The sequence below is a fragment of the Hippocampus comes genome, unplaced genomic scaffold, assembly GCF_001891065.2.
Source record: "Hippocampus comes isolate QL1 unplaced genomic scaffold, H_comes_QL1_v1.1 scaffold32, whole genome shotgun sequence".
NCBI lineage: Eukaryota > Metazoa > Chordata > Actinopteri > Syngnathiformes > Syngnathidae > Hippocampus > Hippocampus comes.
The window spans coordinates 397,960-415,505 of record NW_017806239.1 but is presented as its reverse complement, the minus strand read 5'-3'; the positions used below and the strand labels follow the sequence as shown (position 1 = coordinate 415,505).

Genomic DNA, 17,546 nt, shown 5'->3' with positions numbered 1-17,546 from the left:
TGTAGTCCCCCTCATTCTGTTTGGCGATTTGGAGAGCCAGCTAAGTACTTGCTCCTCGTTGCATATCACGTGACCACAGTACCTCCCACTATTTATTGTGAATAAAAATATGGGCTTGTCCCATCGCTTCTTACTGCGCCAATAATATTTAATTGGAGACAGGTCTGGATTGCTGGCAGACCAGTCTAGTACTCACTCGAGATAGACCCATATGGTTTGGTGACTCAAAGCCGATACATATATCAACTATTAGTAGTCAATGAGGCTCATAACGGATATTTGAAGCCAATATTCATGAGCAGTAAAAAGGAAAATATTTATGTCAACTAAAACACTTAATTTTGGTTACAATGCCTTTCAGCATGTTTGTTAAACAACTTTTCAGATTTACAAGATAAAAATCAGAATCAGAACCATCTTTATTGGCCAAGTATGTAAAACACACAAGGAATTTGTCTCCGGTAGTATGAGCTACCCTAGTATTGCAATAACAAGCAAGTACGGTAAACATAGACATGTTCTATAACTTATAGACTATGAGTATGGAAAGACTTTCTGTAATGTGAGGCTACCAATGTGCAGTAGTACCACAACTACCAACCAATGACAGCTGTCTTAAGTGCAGAGTCATTGAGCAGAGATAAAGTGATCAGTGGTCTGATACAGTACTATGACGGTTGTGCAGTTGTTGGACATATTTTTAAGTGACCAGTAGCAGTAATTGTTGTACAACTTTATTTGTGCATCTATGCAGAAAATCCTTGAGCGCTTTAAAGTGTCTAGTGCTGTGGAATATTGGTAAACAACAATTGTTCAAGTATCTAGAGAGCTGGAGCTATAATGATCAGTGTAGTAAAATTGTCCCACAGGGGTGTGTAAAATTTGTTAAGGGCCATAATAGATTTGAGTCACTGTTGAGGGAGTTAATGGCGAGAGGGAAGAAGCTGTTTGAATGTCTCCTGGTTTTGGTGCGCATGGCTCCATACCGCTTACTGGAGGGGAGTCGCTGAAAGAGATGGTGGGCAGTGTGTGCGGGGTCCAGTTGGATTTTCCATTCACTTGTCCTGGTTTTTGCGGTGTGCAAGTCCTCAAGAGTGGATAGGGCGATACCAATGAATTTTTTGTCCCTGAGAAAACTCACACAGGCACGGGGAGAACATGCAAATTCTGTACTGTACAGGAAGACCAGGGCCCGGAATCGAACCCTGCATCTCTGCACAGTGAGGCGGAGGTGCTAACCAGTCTAACACCATGCTGCCCAACCTAAAACTAAATCAATAATTACTTTAAATTGAAGAAAACGTTACTAATCAGTTTTTATGAGACAATGGGGGGTTGTATTGGGAATCTTGGGGCCCAAAGCAATTGCATGTTTTGCCTCATAGGAGGTCTGGCCCTGCTTGTAAGATTATGACCCTGTTCTTATCATATTATTACTAGTTTTTGCTCATAAAAACAGCATTCTTTTTTTTTGTAAAAATCACATTTCTTTCTTGCAACACAACTTTTTCCATAACACATACTGTAGCATTATATTGTAACGTTAGGTCTTTTTCTTTTAAAAAAAAAAAAAAAAAGGCCATTTCACAATTTCTTTCTGTTTTTTTTTCTCAAAAATACAACTTAATTATCTATGACTAGAAATATTACAACTTTATTTCACACCATCCCAATTTTATTCATGTGAATTTATTCCTCGCCTGCTGTTGCTTTGACTTTTATTTAATAATTATACCCTTTGTGGAATGAAAATAACCCACTGGCATGCAATTAAGACATAAACATATATGGCATCCAGCTGCATTGTTGTTTTTCTGGCATACATTTTTTTGCTATGGGCCAGCATGGTGGTTGAGCGGTGAGCACATCCACCTCAATTCTGAGGTTGATGTTTTGACGCTGGGCTTTTTCCTGTGTCAAGATTGTATGTTCTTTCCATGCTTACCAAGTTAAATGAAGACGACTTAATTGTCCTTTGGGGTGAGTGTGAGGGTGAAAAAAATATTTGTCTCTTCTGCTCTGTGATTGGTTGACTGGAGACCAGTCCAGGGTCAGCCCAAAGTCAGCTGGGATAGGCTCCAGTTCACCTGTGACTCTCGTGTGGATATAAGTGGCATAGATAACGGATGGATGGATTTTTGTGACGAGAGGCTCACAAGGAGTTAAATTGCCTTTCATATCCACCTCAGGCCAGCCCTCCACCACGCCTTCATCCACCTCCTCCACGCCAGCCTCCGTGAGTCTGCATCTCCAAAGCGTTGACCTTACAAATGAGCACGCTGCATCATTGTGGGAATTGGTGCTTCTGGGCGGTACAAAGTAACTCTACATTGCACCGCCCAGAGAGCACACATCAGTGAGTGCAGCAGAGAGGCAGGCACATCCTCCGCTCGCTGCAGGGATCAAATCTGCACCATCTGACGCTCAAGGATTTATGGGTTTAGTCAAAATTGCTTTTCCCACTGTGGAGATTAAGCACCGGAGGACGTAGGATGTTTTCCACCCGGGCCGTAGAATAAACCAGTGTAGCTTTGCTTTGCTTGCTGCTTTTTTTTTTTCTTTCAAAGTAGGAGCTCAGACGCTGGATGAGGGAATGCCTGAGGAAGTAGTTGGAGCCCAAGAGAGGAGCACGTTCTGACTGACAGGAAAGAGAGAGAGAAAGAGAGAGAGGTCCGTCCTCCGGGGAATGTGAGCCATGCGGGTGGATACTGCGCTTGTGTTCTTCATCTGTGCCTGCCTGGCAGGCGCCGCCGGGAAGATGGCTCGGTCGCGGGGTCACAAACTGGAGACCTTTAAACAAAGCAGGTACAAACGAGGGCAAAGCAATGAACGTGCGCGCTTGTTGCTTCAGTCGCTTGCGCTGTGTATGCTTGAAAAGGAGTTCATCAGGTTGGATTGACAGGATGTGGGCCAGCGTTTCCTGTGTCACCTGTGTGCTACCTCGCCCCTCCCGTTTGTGATTTTTTTTTTTTCTCCATACAACAGATTGGAGCGCAAGGGAGACCTAAATCCCTCCATCAATTTATGAACCACTGACGAGTTGTTTTGCCCCACAACCGCTCCAGACAACCTTTCCTCGCCCAGGGTTTATGTCTTGCTCACCATTTCTGCAATTAAAACGTACATTTATTACCCATTGGTTTTTAAGGCTTTAATAAGTGTTTAGAGTAGACTATTAAATGATGGAAAAGGCTAGTCAGAAATAATTCTTTGTGACGTACACTGAAAAAAATGGTGTGTTGAGTTTCCTCGATTTTATTTTGTCAAGTCGTTTAAATCATCTGGATACAGATATGTTTTTTTAAGTGGACTATTCATCTACTTCAAAAAAATGCATCGAAATCCAGGTCATTCTATTGTGTGCAGCCACTTGACAGAATAAAAGAGAGCAAATTCAACACCATTTTTTTTCATTGTATATTTCCTGAAAAGTGACTCCAAAATGAATCAATCCGTCCGTCCATTTTCTTTGTCGTGTGTGTCCTCATTGAGGTTGCAGCGTAGCTGGATCTTATCCCAGCTGATTTTGGGCAAAAGGTGGGTTACATCCTGGATGGGTCACCAACCAATAGCAGGGCATACATACACTGAGAGTGCCTCCCGATTAATTCATTAAAGTAGCGAGCAAAAGCACACGAGGGCTGGCAAAACGGAAATTGTGCTCATTGACCAAATACAGTCCGCCATTCAAATTCCAAAATAAATAAATAAATAAATAACACACCAGAGGAAGTGTTATAAAAACAACAACAGATGTTCATAATTTATTATGAGAAGCATTTTTTTTTTTTTTGATGATGGCACCATTTTTATTTTCATCAATGTATTGTGGCCCTCAGAAGACTGAACTAGAATGGCCCCCAACAAAAAAGAACCCATCCCTGATCCAGACTAACACATTAATTGAACTGTTTCCAACTTTAATTATGCATCCATCAGGTTGACGGCGACATTTGTTTTTGAGTGTAGATATAGATTAAAGATTCACTTTCATCATGAATTTACAACTTCATGAAAAAATAATTGTGAGTCTAATCATAAATTAAAAGACTTGCTATAAGTGTAGAACCGGACTCCTTTGATGGCTAAAACCAAGAAGAAAAACTGCACTAGCAGATACGTACAAGTTCCCATCGTTTCACATTTACAATCAGTTATCTCATCCAATACGGTATCGGTTGAGTCGTAGCCTGTGGCTGCAATGAACTTCTGATTGCACGATTTCTGTTGAGGATGATAAGACTCTCATAAATGCCAAGTTTAGCGACAGCAAAGCCCAACATATCATATAATCCGACTGCCTTTAGATACACTATCATTTGTCCAGATGTTGTTTCAGAGATCAGTGGAGACATTAAACAGCTAAGCATCATCAGCCGGAATGAACGAGCCTCAGGTCATTTGGGCTGCGACTCTGCCACTGTGCACCATTTTGTCGCTAATCATCTCACGGCTGATTTGTGGTTGTCAAGTAGAACGAGGAGCACAGTCATGGATGCAAACGTGATTGAAAGCGGTAATCCCTGCGGGCGCCTGTGTTGTTTTCTTCTCAAATCTGGAGTCATCTTTTCTGTGGTTCAGTCAGCTGCTCAGCCCTTATTTCATTTTTTTTTTTTTCCACATCAAATTGGAAATGAGTCAATCTCTTCCTGGGTCTAGTTGTTGTCATCATGGGGCCTTTATTAACTGTAACAGCAATGATTAAAATGCCTTTTTGAGATTACTGCATTTGCCTGGGAGGGTCAACTCTTTTTATGTAAAGACTTAAAAAAAAAGAAGACTCTCCTGTGTAACTTCAGTTTTTCTTTTATTATTATTGGTGTGGATTTGTTGTTGCTTTTACACTGGTCGTCAGTAATTTTAATCAGAGATGGTTTTATGTGTCCCAAAATGTATTTTTTTCCACAGATTAAAAAAACCACAAAACAACCTAATACATCCTTTTTTTTTGCGCATTGTTTTTTGCGATATTTTCGATTATTGCTTTTACGATTAACCTACAAAAGCGCAATGCCGATTTTACCATGCATTGTAATTTATAGCGATGGCATTTCAGAAATTTCACCTGTTGCGTAATGCATAACCTAACCCTTAATTCATATAGATAACATAATATAATACTTATGCTTAATTTAATATTATTATTATTAATATTAGTCGTAGTGGTAGTAGTAATAGTCGTAGTAATGGCAGTAGTAGTATGATTGCTACTATGAAAATATAATGTGCCATAAAAGGAAAGAGGACAGATTTGGAATACGTGCAAAATATTCATCTGGAAACGTGCAAAATATTCATCTGGAAAACTTTACTTGAATCTACGATTTAAAAAAAAAAAAAGTAAATATTTATTGACCAGTGTTTATAGGTGAACATAATAATCAATGTTGAAAAATAGAGGTAATATAAGAACAAGTTAAAGGCACATACGCAACACACTAACACTACAGTACCTACCGTATTTACACGTTATGAAATCAGTTTACTTCTTTACATTCTCTTTGACACAAGCCATTTGAGTTACGAGCTTGGTCACAAAACAAATGAATCACCTTGGTCAGTAAGCTACCACATCATATTACAATCTTGATTTAGCATGTTTGAGTGAGCAGCCAGGACGGAGATATGCTTAATGCATCTTCTCTGATCATCGTCACATTTTACCACACACCAGTTTCCTCCGATGTCGTGTCTTGGAAGGGCACAAAATGTAATTAAAAAAAAAAAAAAACACTTGTGGGGTTTATGCTCCCTGAGCTGAAGTCACACAAGGTTTTTGACTTACTTTTATACCCGCTTCTAAGGTTACATACTGTGCCGAATACACAATCCTCTCCATGCTGGGAATCATCTCTCATTTCTCGTCGCCTAATGCCCCCTCCCAGAAGTGTGAAATTACACAAACACGCTGCTGCGTGTTATGAGTGTGTTTAATGTTTCTTAGATTAATCATCCATGATGTTCACTTTTGAGATTCAAATTGACTGTTATAGTTTAATTGAGTAGGGCTACGATTAGGGCTCCCCCGAGGCTGCAGCACACAGGGGAAAGTGTTGCGAGGTAAAGCGGAGTGCAGACAGCCAGTCGGTTGTGTTCTGATGACAGTCCGAAAGGGGATTGGAGCGTCATTTCTGCCAAGAGGATTAGAAACCAGCTGTTGGATGCAAGCAGACGAGTAGCACCCATCGGCCATCGGTGCAGCCAGCGCCCATGATTTGCCCTTATTTCCTCCCCCGCCCCCTACTCCCTCCTTTCTTTCTTTGCTCCTGCTTCTGTGCTGTCGTCTTTATGTTCGTCTGTGCTTGTCAGAGGGATTTGTCTCTGTCTGTCACAACATGCTGGACTCCATTAATCCATTTTAGAGGGTTTGGAATTCATCTTTTCTCTCTCGCTCTCGTGCCGCATGTGGCATGACGAAAGCCGGCTAAGCCATGAACGTATACTGACGGCACGCCCCTGGAAGAGTAACATCAGAGAAGAGACGCCTTCACTCAACTTGGACGCCATGAGGAAATGATGCCCTTTTGGCCTATGTGTGATTGATGCTTGGATTGAAGTGTGTGTGATGTAATCACACACACACACACACACACACACACACACACACACACACACACACACACACACACACACACACACACACACACACGAGAGATCTTGACAGTAGAGAGAATGATCGAAAATGTGTCCTCTTGTAAGCCTATGCATTATTTATAGTCCATACATATAGTAGATATAAAAGTCTATACACCCTGTTGAAATGTCAAGTTATTGTGATATAAAAATAATTGACCAAGGCAAATTATTTTAAAAACCTTTTTCGTCACAAATGTTATCAGTGAACAACACATTTGAAAAAAAAAATGCTTTGATCTTTTCCAGAAGGTTTGTAAAAACAACTGAAATATTGCGTTGTGCAAGTGTGCACACCCTTATAACTAGGACGTGGCTGTGTTTAGAACTAATTAGTCACAATCAAGCTCATGTTAAATTAAGGTCAGGACACAACATCCACCATTTCAAGTACCTCTGATTAACAGCTACGCTTGTGGGCTTTTCTTGACATTTAATTTGCACACGGAGTCTATTTTTAAGCCCCGCCCAAATCTAGCGTAAAGCGCAGTCTAAATATGCGCATGAGTAGGGTTTTCTTTCTTTTGGTATTTTCATATACGAGCACAGTGAGGAAGGGGCGTTTGCGCTGTTGTGGGAGTGAACAAAGATGACTTACTTTGTAATGGGAATTTGACATCTAACAGGGCAAAAATATAAGTAACTCTACGTACCTTTGAATGCTGACCAGTTATTTTGAAGATAAGCAAAGTTGCCTGCTCATGCACGAGCCTGCACTGTGTAGCTGCTCAAAATACTGATTGTGCTGACCTTCACCACTTCCCAACATGATAAAATGAGAGCGCAAGACGCGGAGGGGGAGAGGGCTCCCTTGACAGATATGTGAATGGTGTCTCGCCATGTTTTTTTTTCCTGTTTTTTTCTTTCTCGACTAAATCTCATCATTTTTTATAATACTTCCCGGCCAATGAAAGTGACTCCATTCATTCCTCGAAAAGTCAGCGCATGAGAGGGACACACAGTCTTAGACCTTGTGGAAGCAGAAATAAACTCACTGGAGTCCATGTAGGAGATTGAAGCGTGCAAAGTACATTTATATGGGACTGCAAATAGACCTCCACGGGTGGATGGTCTAAAGAGTTGGTCAGGGCAATCACAGATCACCGCTGTGAAGTGGGCACTGTATTCCACCCCAGTCATTCATGTCCGTCCGTGCCTTGGAGGATGTTTTAATAGTTATAACAAAGATGATAGTAATGGGTTATTCAATGAATCTATATCTGCAAAGATTCAGAGCATTGAATTCAGGTTCATGGAACATTTATTCAAGGACTACGATGACGTCCAACACACGCACTGTATCAGCGGAGTGCAGAATTTGTCTGCTTTCCCTTGGTCAAATTTACCAAAATCACGTTGGTCTAAAATCAAGTCTATTTTCTGTTACCAAATTGTCAGGTGGGCCAGGGGAATTTAAAAGAAAATGCCCTCATTCTGCCGGAATGTACATTGAGACGCAGCACAAACTGCCACATTCCGAAATATGGTAGTACAAAAATCAAGATTTTAATACAGAAAAATCTTTGTATTTGTTTATAGTCTGGGAATTCATTTTTACAATATGCATTGAGATTCTTTTGACTGTGAGGCACACTTGCCAACCACAAACACTCTAAAATGTATTTACTTTCTGTCAATAATCAGGTCCCGAAGGGAAACAAGAATGGATGGAGGTTCAGGTCACAAAACAGGAGGGTGAGTTTTTTGTTTGTTTGTTTTTTTGAGGAGGCATTCTATTTTTTTCCAGATCTTCTTTTTATAGTTAGTTCTAATTGTAAACACTGGAATTCGATGAAATGCTGCATTCTATTGATTGAGTGAAATTGATCATTGACTTGTCAAAATCGAAAGCCCGATAGCAGTGCTTGCGTGCTTACTTTTTAAACAAGAACGGCATGATAATATTGATGCAGACTTCCTGTATGGCATAACATGAGGGTGAGTTTTTTGTTTGTTTGTTTTTTTGAAGAGGCATTCTATTTTTTTCCAGATCTTCTTTTTATAGTTCTAATTGTAAACACTGGAATTCGATTAAATGCTGCATTCTATTGATTGAGTGAAATTGATCATTGACTTGTCAAAATCGAAAGCCCGATAGCAGTGCTTGCGTGCTTACTTTTTAAACAAGAACGGCATGATAATATTGATGCAGACTTCCTGTATGGCATAACATTATTCATTTGTATTCCATGGTATTTTTTGGATAGTAAAATTAGGAAAAGATAAGCGTGATACAAAGCTACTGTCCTGTGTAAGGGACGATGAGACTTTGATGACAAAGATAAAGGCCAAGATGAGCTGATGCTCATCAAGGAGTTCAGAGCATTTAGAGATGATCCCATCACGTTAAAAGTAATAGCAAGCACATAACAAGAATCATTTAATTCATTCCCTTCACAGTAAATCGAGGAAATGTCGTTAAATGGCCCATGTCTACTTCAATTGTTTTTATTTCCGCAGCCCAATCTACAAGAGAAGCCCTGACATGACAAAATCTCTGATGACTAAATCGGAGCAGCTTCTCAGAATAGATGACCACGATTTCACGATGAGGCCGGCGTTTGGAGGTCAGCCAAGAGTTTTGTGTTCATGACTTTTATGTTTGGGTTGTGCAAAAAAAAAAACTATCTATCTATCTATCTATCTATCTATCTATCTATCTATCTATCTATCTATCTATCTATCTATCTATCTATCTATCTATCTATCTATCTATCTATCTATCTATCTATCTATCTATCTATCTATCTATCTATCTATCTATCTATCTATCTATCTATCTATCTATCTATCTATCTATCTATCTATCTATCTATCTATCTATCTATCTATCTATCTATCTATCTATCTATCTATCTATCTATCTATCTATCTATCTATAAAAGGTTCTATCTATCTATCTATCTATCTATCTATCTATCTATCTATCTATCTATCTATCTATCTATCTATCTATCTATCTATCTATCTATCTATCTATCTATCGATAAACTGTGTATATATATATATATAATTTGTTTGCTTTTGCAGCCATATGAGTGTTGTTCTGTCACTTGTTTGGGCCAAATTGTTCTGTAAGCTGAGCTCTCAGTCTTTGGTTATCAAAGCAAGTTGTGCTATGACAGTCATAGCTGAGCTCATTTATCTGTCGCGTGTCTTCTACCACTCACTCTGTACGGTATAAGGGGATTTGAAGAATTGTGGGCTGAAATGTATTTGTGCAATAAACACACGCAAGCTTGCGCGAATATACACTCACTACGCATCTCATTATTGAGATCTAACAAACACAGTGGATAATTTTAATTGACACTGGAATATACATATACAGTATGTGATGTATACCGTATACGATACCTATAATTCACAATGGATTTTAAATCGCAACAGTAAAAAACTACTGTATATCATGAAGAAGAAAAAAAAACACATGTAAGTCACTCCGAAGTAGAAGTCGCATTTTTGGGGGGGAAATACAATGTATTACAAAAACTCGGACTCTCACACAAAATCCTTGTCCCCGTATAATATATTCAAAACAGAGCAAATACATTTTTCATGCAGCTTTCTCTTATTTTGAACTGTATGTCTTGAACATAAACTGTTATATCATTGCTGCCGATGAGACAAACCGTGACTCACATCACATGAGCATCACTAAACAAATATTTTCCTGCATCACACTTTGACTGCACGTCTATGAAAGAACAAGCACGAGCTGGATTTCATCCTGCCGCTGCATCAACTTTGATCCTTTATTGCGACCTAATTGTGTTCGCGCACTTATCGCAGGATGATGCTGTGGAGTCGCAAAGCAGAAATAGGTCATATGGACTCTAGAATCCCAGCCAGACTGATTTGCAGGGTTGAATGTTGACACTAAATATATTGTTTATGAGTGACTTTTGATAAAAAAAAAAAAAAACTGTATTTCAGGGCCTCCCATTCCAGTCGGAGTAGATGTTCAAGTGGAAAGTTTGGACACCATCTCTGAAGTGGATATGGTAAGCAAATAAACATTAGCATTCATCAATCCATCCATTCATCCATCTATTTTCTTCCACTTGTCCAGTTTGGGTCACGGGGTAGCAGCTTTAGCAACACATATAGTCTGGTTGGGCGAACGCCATGCCGAGGGTGTAGAAATGGTCCGCTGTTCTATGGTGCAGACAAAAATCACCCTGTTCCTCCTGGATCTGAGATTCTTGACGGACCCTCATCTCCAGCACCCCTAAGGAGACCCTACCAAACACACACCCAATCCCCGCTTTTCAGGGGGACCACCAAACCGGTCTGCCACTCTAGAGACACCATCCCCGATGTCCACACAATATTGTAGAGACGTGTCACCTATGACAGCCCCACAAGATCCAGAATGAGTCCCACCTCCAGACCTGGCTCCATAGGGGGCCCCTGGTAACTCGTGTCTGGGTGAAACAAACCAAGCCCGATATTTGTATTCATCATAGGGGGTCTTTGAGCCATGCTTTGCCTGGTGACCCTGCCAGAGGCATAAAGACCCAGACAACTCAGCTCATACGATCACACGAATGCCTCCACCATGATAATGATATGGCTAACGGGGAATAAAATGTATTTCTTCCCTGTAGGACTTCACCATGACACTATATCTGCGTCACTACTGGAAGGACGAGAGGCTGTCCTTCCCCAGCACTAACAACCAGAGCATGACCTTTGACAGTCGCCTGGTGAAGAAGATTTGGGTCCCGGACATGTTCTTCGTGCACTCTAAGCGCTCTTTCATCCATGACACCACCACCGACAATGTCATGCTGAGAGTTTATCCTGATGGCAACGTCCTCTACAGCCTCAGGTAAACACAGCAGAGGGGAAACATTTCATTGTATCTTTTTTTTTTGTCTGACTTGTGGTTTGTAAGGCATCACACTGAAGCTTATTGCCTGCATACCTTATTAGTAACATTGCTCTTGGAAAAACATGTCAGGATGAGGCAGTGTATTTCTAGGTGGTCGAATCAACGTGGTAAGCATTGAGTATATAATGTAAAAGTTTGGTCTAAAGGGGTCAGGACTATACTCATTTTTTTCTTTTCAAAGAACAATTCTATCTATTTGTCATGTTTGCAAATTTCCTAGACAAAGGAATTGAATTATTCATGGCCTGTTGTGTGAAAGGGAAAGAATGGTCAGCAAAAAAAAAAAAAAAGCTGTTCCATACATATACAGTATGTGATGTATACCGTATACGATACCTATAATTCACAATGGATTTTAAATCGCAACAGTAAAAAACTACTGTATATCATGAAGAAGAAAAAAAAACACATGTAAGTCACTCCGAAGTAGAAGTCGCATTTTTGGGGGGGAAATACAATGTATTACAAAAACTCGGACTCTCACACAAAATCCTTGTCCCCGTATAATATATTCAAAACAGAGCAAATACATTTTTCATGCAGCTTTCTCTTATTTTGAACTGTATGTCTTGAACATAAACTGTTATATCATTGCTGCCGATGAGACAAACCGTGACTCACATCACATGAGCATCACTAAACAAATATTTTCCTGCATCACACTTTGACTGCACGTCTATGAAAGAACAAGCACGAGCTGGATTTCATCCTGCCGCTGCATCAACTTTGATCCTTTATTGCGACCTAATTGTGTTCGCGCACTTATCGCAGGATGATGCTGTGGAGTCGCAAAGCAGAAATAGGTCATATGGACTCTAGAATCCCAGCCAGACTGATTTGCAGGGTTGAATGTTGACACTAAATATATTGTTTATGAGTGACTTTTGATAAAAAAAAAAAAAAACTGTATTTCAGGGCCTCCCATTCCAGTCGGAGTAGATGTTCAAGTGGAAAGTTTGGACACCATCTCTGAAGTGGATATGGTAAGCAAATAAACATTAGCATTCATCAATCCATCCATTCATCCATCTATTTTCTTCCACTTGTCCAGTTTGGGTCACGGGGTAGCAGCTTTAGCAACACATATAGTCTGGTTGGGCGAACGCCATGCCGAGGGTGTAGAAATGGTCCGCTGTTCTATGGTGCAGACAAAAATCACCCTGTTCCTCCTGGATCTGAGATTCTTGACGGACCCTCATCTCCAGCACCCCTAAGGAGACCCTACCAAACACACACCCAATCCCCGCTTTTCAGGGGGACCACCAAACCGGTCTGCCACTCTAGAGACACCATCCCCGATGTCCACACAATATTGTAGAGACGTGTCATATGTGACAGCCCCACAAGATCCAGAATGAGTCCCACCTCCAGACCTGGCTCCATAGGGGGCCCGGTAACTCGTGTGTCTGGGTGAAACAAACCAAGCCCGATATTTGTATTCATCATAGGGGGTCTTTGAGCCATGCTTTGCCTGGTGACCCTGCCAGAGGCATAAAGACCCAGACAACTCAGCTCATACGATCACACGAATGCCTCCACCATGATAATGATATGGCTAACGGGGGATAAAATGTATTTCTTCCCTGTAGGACTTCACCATGACACTATATCTGCGTCACTACTGGAAGGACGAGAGGCTGTCCTTCCCCAGCACTAACAACCAGAGCATGACCTTTGACAGTCGCCTGGTGAAGAAGATTTGGGTCCCGGACATGTTCTTCGTGCACTCTAAGCGCTCTTTCATCCATGACACCACCACCGACAATGTCATGCTGAGAGTTTATCCTGATGGCAACGTCCTCTACAGCCTCAGGTAAACACAGCAGAGGGGAAACATTTCATTGTATCTTTTTTTTTTGTCTGACTTGTGGTTTGTAAGGCATCACACTGAAGCTTATTGCCTGCCTACCTTATTAGTAACATTGCTCTTGGAAAAACATGTCAGGATGAGGCAGTGTATTTCTAGGTGGTCGACTCAACGTGGTAAGCATTGAGTATATAATGTAAAAGTTTAGTCTAAAGGGGTCAGGACTATACTCATTTTTTTCTTTTCAAAGAACAATTCTATCTATTTGTCATGTTGCAATTTTCCTAGACAAAGAAATTGAATTATTCATGGCCTGTTGTGTGAAAGTGAAAGAATGGTCAGCAAAAAAAAAAAAGCTGTTCCCTGAAACACAGTGTGTATAAAATGGAATCGTTAATGCAGACTACAGCATTCAAACAGAACAGGCAACTGGGATCTGTCATGATATAATATATAATAACTGTAATCACAGTACAATATGAATATGATATCGTGTTCAATTCATCCCAGGACAATATGAAAAGATTCATGAAACATTCAGTGAAGGAATAATAACAGCCATTGTGCTCTGGTTGGAAGGCAGCTCACCGTGTGTGTGTGTGTGTGTGTGTGTGTGTGTGTGTGTGTGTGTGTGTGTGTGTGTGTGTGTGTGTGTGTGTGTGCGCGCGTGCCTGTGTGCCCGTGCGTGTGTTTGTGTCTTGTAAATTAGGGTCACGGTCACCGCCATGTGCAACATGGACCTCAGCCGCTTCCCTCTGGATACCCAAACGTGCTCTTTGGAGATAGAAAGCTGTGAGTGGATTCATCACTGCATCTTTCACATCTTGACAAAAGCCTCCCCAGAGCTATGCCCACATGAAAAGAAAAAAAACCAAACAAACAAGCACACCTCCTTTTTATCTTGTGTTCTGCGGCATCTGATACGACCAGATGCAGTGCACGATATATAGTTTGACCTAAATGAACACAGGAGTTGGTGTTTTCAACTCAGTTAAGTCAGCGTGGCCCATTTGGACAAATTCAATGATTTCTATCACAGTCCTCGAAAATTAGAATCAGAGTCTACTAGAATAATTATCTTATGATAAATACACTTTACAACAGTCGTGACATGTAACATTTTGGAGGTGAGCAAGAGCCCATGCAATGAACTCGTTAGCACAGCGGCATGTGAAGACAGTGGACGTATCACAATAAGGAACATTCAGTTCGCGCTTTACTTACCGCTTTTCATTTGACTGTTTGACTACTGTCATCGGGTAGTGATGGGCAACGTCGCTTTCCCGATTTCCATACAAATTCATCTTACGTCACCCCGGTAAAAACAGAAATGGATTGAAAATCGAGGAACCCCTGTGCTATATTTAGAGATGTTTTTATTTGCATCTGATGCATTAATTAATCAACCAAATAAATGACAGATTAACTAATTGTAAAGACCTGGGATAAATGCCTGATATACTCTTATGTTGAGAATAGTAATCATTGGAGTTATGGAATTATGGCTTTTGAAAAGCCAACTTTGAACCACTTTGCTCAAATTGAGGGCGGGGGGCGGCTATTGTCATGGTTTGGTTTGTTCCCCGTTCTCACAGATGCGTACACGGACGACGACTTGATGCTTTACTGGAAGAAAGGCAACGAATCCCTGAACACGGACGACAGAATATCCCTTTCCCAGTTCCTCATCCAGAAATTTCACACCACCACCAAGCTGGCTTTCTACAGCAGCACAGGTAATCTCCTCCTTCCAAACGCCAGCATCCACATGAGAATTCCAATTCTACTCGTTTAGCTTTCAGAGGCTCTCCCACACTGTGGATCAGTGTGGGAGAAACTCCGAGGGCAAATTCCAGCTCGATGTAAACTGTGCTCCTTGCGCTAAACTGCGCTAGTATTTAAATTTCACACTGACATCGAATGTATCAAATGACTTCGAACAACTTGTGCGGCGCTTTGAAGGCCCTGCAGCGGTTTTCCGAGCGCCCATCCCTTCCCTGTTTGCAAGAGCCTCTGAAGTGTTAAAAGGATTTTGCGCGCTATCTTCCCTTGCCAGAAACAGCATGAACCTTTTCCTTGAAGTGGTTTCACGTCCAATCAACTGCTTGTGCACATCACTGTGTGTGTGTGTGTATGTGTGTGTGTGTGTGTGTGTGTTTGTTCTTCCCAGGCTGGTACAACCGCTTGTACATCCACTTCACCCTGCGGCGCCACATCTTCTTCTTCCTGCTGCAGACCTACTTCCCCGCTACCCTCATGGTCATGTTGTCTTGGGTGTCGTTCTGGATCGACCGCAGGGCCGTGCCCGCCAGAGTCCCCCTAGGTAGGCCCCCCCGCCACCCCCCCCCTTTCATTCTGCTCCAGGGATCAGCCCTTCCTGGTTTTGGAGTAATGCAGCTTTAATGTTCACAAAGGAAGGCTTTCAAAGAAACCCCCTCCTACGGGGCTCCTCCGTAGCCTTGATTAGTTAGAGAGTGAATTCCGTAGAAATTGGCACGAGATGCTTTCATTCAAGGGAAATGCAAAGAAGAATGACAAAGAAAAAAAATGTATGCATGACGATTGGGCGGATAAATACAGGACATGAAACTATATCATAGCAATCTGCAGATACCAAAACGAATTTGCTCCTGAAATCCAATTATCCAAATGTGATGAGATCCCTACAGTGACATGACATCATGAGAAAAATTGCTATTACTTAGCGTACACTCAATTCCTTAAACGTACCACATTGTCGAGCTAACAAAAAAAAAAAGAACTCTGCCATGAAGCAAAAGGCATTAGCCATGTATTTGTAGACTCATTTGCTTCACGTTGTTTTGAATGTTGCCTTTGCAAAATCTGAAAACTGCTTGGAAAACTGTGTTTCCGTTTCCTTTCCCATTTGTTCAGGTTTTAAATCGATGTTTCCTCTAGAACAGTAGTTCACAAGTAGGCTACCACTTTAAAAAATAACCTCCAAGTACCCTCCTAATGACTATAGCGTAATAGGCCTACATGTTCATCAAAAAATGAGGGAGAGGGTTTTTTTGTTCCCTAAAAATCATATTTAATGTTTTTGTTTGTCACGAGAGCATTATGCACCAAAATACCAAAACTGCACTGAAATAGAGAGGGGGAAAGTGTACCTAAATAATGATTCAACTAAAATGTATGGCAAGGATGCTCCCATAGCTGATGTCATGTTGTGCTTCTTTGGACAGCAAACTAGTTGAGACTGACTCAAATGTTGGTTGCAGCCCAGTCGTGTATTCCATTTTGACTTGGTTTCGACTAAATATTAATTAACAAATCAATCCAGTCAATCAATGAGTCTATTATTGTGTCCATTCTTAATATTGACACTGGGTAATATTTACCTTGGGTTCTTCTCGAAGTCACAACTCACGGTAACATTTCATTTGTTTTGGGTGGTTTTTTTTTGCGGGGGTGTGGGGGGTTTCCAGTGTTCATGCAGTTCAAATTCCATTTACCTGTATATATATTTTTTAGACATAATTTAGGCTAAATTTGACCTTTGGGTTATTTGACTTTAAACTCCACACTATTATTTTTAATGAGATGGTCAAACCGAAATGATCTGAACTGCTGTTTCCATGGCACCGATTTACTAAGCAGAATAATGTTGCTCGGAGGAGTAGCGGAGGAAGTTCCGAAAGGCTCTCGTCATGTCGTTTTTCTTGAGCCAACAAACGAGTTTGGGCTCAATCAATAGGAACTGCCAAGTCGTGTACTCCATGTCGTCCCAATTACTTCAAGACACGATCAGTCAAGAATGAAATTGTTCACATTCATTCACATTAGTCAATCTGTGCCGTTTAATCAAGTTGGGAAAGAAGGCAACACTCCCTATTCATGTGCGTCATGAATAAAAAATAAATTAAAAAAAAAAAAACTTCCTGATTTTGAATGCATGTTTTTCTCCTTCAGCCTCACAAATAAAAAGCTGTTTATTTCCTAATGTGACAATCTAAAGCCGGAGGCCCACCACGGAGGACAGCTGCAGGCAGACTGTGTCCTACATGCTTACTTGTTGTCTGACCTTGCTGTGGAGCACAACCACGCAAATAATCGCATCTCACGCCGTTCAGTATTGCGATCTGTTTTTGTGTCTGATTTCACATGGGCTTGTAACCAGCTGAGATGTATTTTTTTTTGTGTGTGTGTGTGTGTGTGTGTGTGTGTGTGTGTGTGTGGTGTGTGTGT

The 17,546-nt window shown here is 41.0% G+C and overlaps 1 protein-coding gene across 2 annotated transcripts in view; it reads left to right on the top strand.

The window, feature by feature from the left end:
- Window positions 1-2,689: 2,689 nt before the first annotated feature.
- The window catches only part of LOC109507756 (gamma-aminobutyric acid type A receptor subunit rho1), a 20,403-nt gene continuing 5,546 nt past the window's right edge, over window positions 2,690-17,546 (top strand). The window contains exons 1-8 of one of the 2 annotated variants that reach the window (XM_019857402.1): window positions 2,690-2,805; window positions 8,278-8,328; window positions 9,094-9,200; window positions 10,570-10,637; window positions 11,244-11,467; window positions 14,047-14,129; window positions 14,933-15,073; window positions 15,508-15,660. In XM_019857402.1, coding sequence (XP_019712961.1) covers window positions 2,696-2,805; window positions 8,278-8,328; window positions 9,094-9,200; window positions 10,570-10,637; window positions 11,244-11,467; window positions 14,047-14,129; window positions 14,933-15,073; window positions 15,508-15,660 — 937 coding nt within the window. In that variant the 5' untranslated portion in view covers window positions 2,690-2,695. Of the gene's footprint in view, window positions 2,806-8,277; window positions 8,329-9,093; window positions 9,201-10,569; window positions 10,638-11,243; window positions 11,468-12,439; window positions 12,514-13,119; window positions 13,344-14,046; window positions 14,130-14,932; window positions 15,074-15,507; window positions 15,661-17,546 lie in introns of those variants that run through there. The other variant, XM_019857401.1, reaches the window with a different exon arrangement.